Genomic DNA, 6,029 nt, shown 5'->3' with positions numbered 1-6,029 from the left:
GGCAGTAAAAATTCAATTATTTTCATAAATAACAATATTCATCACAAGAATTCAATTATTTTCAAAAGTAATAAAATTCTTTGTAGAAATTCAATTATTTTCAAAAATTTTAACGAATATCTCGTCAATAATTCCATTTTCTTTATAAATATACCTAATAGCAACATTTTTCACCAAACATTCAATTATTTTTAGAAATTTCAATTATTTTCAAACATTTTTCACCAAAAATTCAATTATTTTTAGAAATGTCAATTATTTTCAAAAGTTTCTCGCAATTCAATGATTTTCAATATTTACTTACTATCTTCATAAAATTTATCACAAAATTTAATTAAATTGAAAAAAACTTTTTTGATACAATTCTACGAAAACATTCAATTATTTTCATAAAAAATATTTTCAATATAATTTTAAATAAATTCTTCGAAAAATACAATTATTCTTAAAAATTTTATTAAAACTCGATGAAAGAATTCAATTTTAAGAAACATTCAATTATTCAAGAAAATAATAAAATTCATTGCATAATTCAATTGTTTTCATAAATAACTTTTAATTCGTCGCAGAAAATAAATTATTTTAAAAAAAAATTTTCAGTAATTCTACAAAAGAATTCAATTATCTTGGTAAACAACAAAATTTTTCTTATAAAATCAATTACTTTAAGGAATTTCAATAAAATTCTTTTCCAATATTCAATTATTTTGACAAATATCAAAATTTATCACAAGAATTCAATTTTTTTAAAAAGTAATAAAATACTTTGCAAAAATCCAATTACTTAAACAAAATTTAATAAAATTCTACAAAAGTTTTCAATTATTTTTAAAAATTGTGATTAAATTCTTGAATTCAACAGAATTTTTTTTCTGTAAAATTTTAACTAAATTCCTTAAAAGAAATTAATTATTTTCAAAAGTTGTTAATAAAATTCTTCATAAAAATTCATTTTAAAGAAACATTCAATTATTCAATAAATTATTTTTGTATTTAAATAATTGAATTTTTGGAGAATTTTCTAATAAAAATATATTTAAAAATGAATTTCGGTTAAAATTTTAGATAATAATTGAATATTGAAAGCGTTATAGAGTGGAATTTAGAAAAAAAAATTAAATTTCAAAAGGTATTAAATTAAAATCTTTGAAAATCTGAATTTTTCATACTTTTAAATTAAAAATTCAGTGAAACTAATTTTTTCGAAAAATTTTACTTTGATTTTTTTTAAATTATTAGAAGTTTTTATTTTCTAATATATATTTAAATTATGAATTTCTGAATCATCAAAATTTTCTAAAATCGAATTTTAAACAAATGTGAAAAAGTAACTATTTATTGATATTATTGAATTCTTTCGATGAATTTTAAAAAAGTGTTTAAAAATAATTGAATTTTTGAATTGGATTTTATTAAAAGTTTTTTAAATAATTGAAATTCTTTGAAAAATTAAATTATTTTTTTTAATAATTGAATTTTTTCGGAGAATTTTTATATGATTTTTAAAAATAATTGAAATTTCGTAGATATCATTTAAAAGTGGAATTGAAAATAAGTGAAATCCTGATAAGAATTTTATTATTTATGTAAAAATAATTGAATTTTTTACAACGATTTTTATTATTTATAAAATGACTAAAGAATTTTATTACAAATTGAAAATAATTGAATTCTACATAAAATTCAATTATTTTCAAATTTTTTTATATATACTTTACAAGAATGCAATGATTTTCAGTACATAAATTTAAAAATTTTAAACATTTAAAAAGAAAAATGATTTAAAAATTAGGGAACAAAAAAGTAAATAGCAGTTAACTTCAAACTGCGAACAGATTACCAAAATACAACAATTATTAATATAGAAGATGATAATTGATTTAGAGAAGAATTTTAGTAAAAAATTCTAGAAAATAGTAATGATGAATATCAAAAAGGCTTAAATTTGAAATTTTCGTCAATCTTAATTCCTATGGAAAAATAATAATGATTAAATATTTATCAGAATATTCTTCAGGGTCAGGGAAAAAAGTCAAAATTCTGTCTGAAAATCAAGGAAAAACAAACTTAAATTTATGTGGCAACCAGCCCTGATAAAGGTAGGTTTTCAGTGCAATAAAAAGTATGTTTTTAAAAAAATATTTATTATACATCAGATTTTTCCACATTGAATTCAAATTCATGTAAACTTTTTCCAAACAATTTAACCCAAGAAAAGTAAAATTCAATTTTCTTCAAATGAAGTTGTAGGGTCTTCTTCGAAATGTCTACTCGTTCTATATCCTCGTATTGCTGGAATTTTTTGTCAAACTCTGATTTCGTTGACTTATTTGCCTCCTTCCTTGCTTTTGAGAAAAGTGCATGTAAATCAGACAAAGCAGCCAGTACATAATAACTACAGCTTTCTTTAGGGCCTTGAATAATTTTAACTAAAGCTTCTTTAATAGCAGAAATTGTAGTCAATTCGTCAGTTCCCATTGGAGATGTTTCCTAAAATTCATTAATTTTCTATGAAAAAAAAAATTTATTTCGTTCTCGAAGGAAATTTTTACTAACAATTTTTGAATGTCCTTTCGAGTTTTTCAGTACTCAGTTATGTTTTCATAGGATAATTATTTTGGATATTAAATGACTTTCTACTTACTCCGAAAATTCGATGAAATACAGCATTGCTGGCTGAGTCCACATCTTGAAAAATCTTTTTCTCGTTTATATTTTCACAGACGTAGAGAAATACTTGTGACGCCAATTTTGGCGAATTTGAATGATCACCATAGAAATGTAGCACAATGTATGCATAGGAGCACAGAACGTTTATTAAATTAAACTGCACACATGGAGAGACTTTCTAAAAAATAAAACAAAACTACAATTAATTTATTTTTTGTAAAGTTTTTCTAAAGTCATCTTCGTATTAAATAAAAATTAATCAGCTAGTTGTTAACCCTTTGGGGACCAAATTTCATTTTAAAAAATTTTAATTTGTAAACAAGCTTTTCAGGGAAAATTATTGAGGTTTCTTATTTGAAGATCAGTATCTGGAATAGGAAATTTCCTAGAATAAATAAAAAATATTGTTTCGATCTTTGGTTGTAAAAATCAAGAATCTTATGAAACTAAACAGTTGTTACTTACCATTTGATTGTTCATGTCAGGTACGGAAATTAAGGAAGGACATAATTTCTCATATTGTGGAATTTCACCAACTTCTCGTACTAATTTTTCATCAACACACTGTTCCCACCAGGGAATCCAGTCGGGTAAAATCTTATCAAAATTATTACTTTGAATAATTGCTTCGAATTCTTGCCTCTCAGAATTTGTTAATGAAGACCACAATTCGTCGGCATTATTCAGGTCAATATTCGCAATTCGCTCCTCTAAAGAAGGCCCCTAAAATTAAATAGAAATAAATGTTTTTTATCATTGCAGTAAAAATGTCAAACTATTTTTGTGGATAACCCGATTTCGAAAAATATTTCCTACAGAAAATATTGATTCAAAAGATTAGTATGTTTCAGCGCCATCGTTTCATGAATAACTAATTTCTCTATAACCCCTCGGTTTCAGTGTATTTACTTTAAACCATTTTCGAAATTTTATTAAATAGTCAAAGATCTATAGATAACTTTTGTGTTGTTCGATTCGCGTAGAATTCCCCAATATGTTTATTTAATAAAGTCTACATTTAAAAAAAACTCACATCCTCATCGTCAGAATCCAATTCTTCGCAATCTTCTTCTTCATCTTCTTCATCATTAAGAATTTTCTCTAAAATATTTGGTTCTTCTGTTTCACGCTTTAATCGTTCCAGAATGTCCAACATTTTCTTTTTATTCGCAGGATCATAGTTTCGCATTTTCATTTCCATTTCTACCCAATTTTTATAAAATAGTTCTGAACAGGCTTCATGCTTTTCAGACTTGTAACAGCTTAAGGAACAGTAAGAAATATTGCATTTTGGACAAGCATACTGCTGTGGATTCTCATTACATCTGAAAGAAATTATAAATAAATTCGTTTTTAAAGAAGAACAGAATTTTGTTAACAAATTGTAATAAAAAATATTAATTTTATAAATTTTTTTTTTCTTTTTCAAAAAAAAACTTATAGTTTTGCAAACAGGATTGTTGTTGAGACACAGAAAATATGCAAAATAGATTCTACCATTTCTTAATCTTAATTTTTTAACAATTTTCTAACTTTTTATCAAAATTATGAAATTTTACAAATTTTAGAAAAATAAATATTAGAAATCATAACTTTTTAGAAGAATCTTGTTTTAGAAATTAAAACTTGTTAGAAAAACTTTTTTTAGGAAACAGATTTCATTAGAAATCGCTTCTTTTTTAGACAAAAAGGATTAGAAAATCTTTTTTAGAAAAAGTGACCACATTTAAAAGTATAAGAAAAATTCAAATATTTTAATTTAATTAGATTTATTCACAGATTTCTTTAATTGTAAAATTATTCAAAAACATCAATGACTTCATTTTCTAATAAAAATTTATTCATTATTATTTTTCCGCAGGAATTAAGATTATCAAAAATTTCAAATTCAAACCTTTTTCAAATTCAACGACTTATAATAATTAAAGAGGACCGAGTCATAAAATCATTATTTTCTATTATAAGACTATTGTTACTGTAACTTCTTAAAAATTATTTTTATTATTTCAATTCAATTAATATTTTCATCAATTTTTAAATAAAATTCTTCTTTAAATCAATTTTTAATAATTTTTGAAGAAGTTCTTTGAGAATTTTATGATAAATTCAAATTTTCAAAGATTTTAATCTGAAATCTTTTCAACATTTAATTATTTCTAAAAATTTATGCTCTAATGCTTTTAAAATTCAATTATAATCTAAAATTTTAACTAAAATCCATTTTTAAATCAATGTTTTTATTAAAACACAAAATTGACAATTTATTGAATAATTGCATGTTTCTTACAATTGAATTTTCATAAAGAATTTTATCTATAAATTTTTAAATAACTGAATTCTTTTGACTAATTTTAATAAAATTTTTAAGAATTTTTTCGAGGAATTCGATTAAAATTTAATTAAAAATAATTGAAATTCTGCAATGAGTTTTATTATTTATGAAAATAATTGAATGATTGCGAAGAAATTTATAAAAAAAATTTGTAAATAATGAAATTTCTGTAAAATTTTTATTATTTATGAAAATAATTAAATTTTTGGGTATAATTTTATTAATTTTTTTTTTAAGTAATTGAATTCTTTTGGAAAATTTTATTAAAATAGTAGATATTGAAAATCATTGAATTGAGGAAAATTTTTGAAAATAATTGAATTTCTGCAACCATTTGTAATTTCTCTAAAATTATCTAAATTATATCGTGCAATTTCACTTATTTTTTAGTAATATTTTCAATTCTTTTTACGAATTCGTAATAAATAGTATCTAAAACATAAAATTTACTTTAATTTATTTTTCAAAATTAATTAATTTTTGAAAAATTTCCATTCTATTTTTTTTTTTTTTTTTAAAGAGATGTGTACATGCCGGTTCAACTTTAACCTGAAATAACTTCAGTCTCTTATAGGTTATGAAGTGTGTTAGATTTGAATTTTATTATAAAAACATGTACATAAAACTCCTTGAATTGAATGATAATTTTAATTGTTACCAAAAACTTTAATTAAAAAATATAACATAGATACCTACATAGTAACTAATTACGTTCTTTTTTAAATGAAATAAGCAAATAAATAAGAATAACAAGATTTAAACTTACATTGTACACATAGAGTTTTTATCATCTTTGGAATTACCTAAAGTAGTCATTATTTACAGTTTTTTTTTATTATAGTACAATTAAAATTGTGTCATTAATTTAAAAGTTTATTATTATTTTCGATTTGTTTTGTTATTTTGTTCACCGGGTGGATGTAATTATTTTCTCTAGAGGGTAAAATTACCATTTTATAAGGCTTAAAGGCCTAAGCACAACTGCTTCGTGACGCAAAGCATGAGTTAGAAAAGGACAAAATATTTA

General features: G+C 22.0%; 1 protein-coding gene across 1 annotated transcript; it reads right to left on the bottom strand.

Annotated features, from left to right (window-relative positions):
* Positions 1–2,127: 2,127 nt before the first annotated feature.
* LOC122512310 (zinc finger HIT domain-containing protein 2) lies at positions 2,128–5,961 on the bottom strand. Its single transcript, XM_043628069.1, has 5 exons — positions 5,769–5,961; positions 3,704–3,995; positions 3,136–3,393; positions 2,645–2,848; positions 2,128–2,490 (listed from the first exon to the last, which is right to left on the bottom strand). Exons 1-5 carry the CDS (start codon positions 5,816–5,818, stop codon positions 2,146–2,148), a joined length of 1,149 nt encoding a protein of 382 aa, XP_043484004.1. The 5' UTR covers positions 5,819–5,961; the 3' UTR covers positions 2,128–2,145.
* Positions 5,962–6,029: the final 68 nt, after the last annotated feature.

Source organism: Leptopilina heterotoma, unplaced genomic scaffold, assembly GCF_015476425.1.
Source record: "Leptopilina heterotoma isolate Lh14 unplaced genomic scaffold, ASM1547642v1 Lhet_97, whole genome shotgun sequence".
Taxonomy (NCBI): domain Eukaryota; kingdom Metazoa; phylum Arthropoda; class Insecta; order Hymenoptera; family Figitidae; genus Leptopilina; species Leptopilina heterotoma.
This window is presented reverse-complemented; position numbering and strand designations above follow the sequence as displayed.

Bases quoted from the DNA above. Each gene is read 5' to 3' on its own strand.
- LOC122512310 (XM_043628069.1), bottom strand. From the start codon at position 5,818: ATGACTACTTTAGGTAATTCCAAAGATGATAAAAACTCTATGTGTACA. The intron at 3,996-5,768 runs GTAAGTTTAAAT...AATTTCTTTCAG, and splicing joins AAAAACTCTATGTGTACAAT to ATGTAATGAGAATCCACAGC. The intron at 3,394-3,703 runs GTGAGTTTTTTT...ATTTAATTTTAG, and splicing joins TGGATTCTGACGATGAGGAT to GGGCCTTCTTTAGAGGAGCG.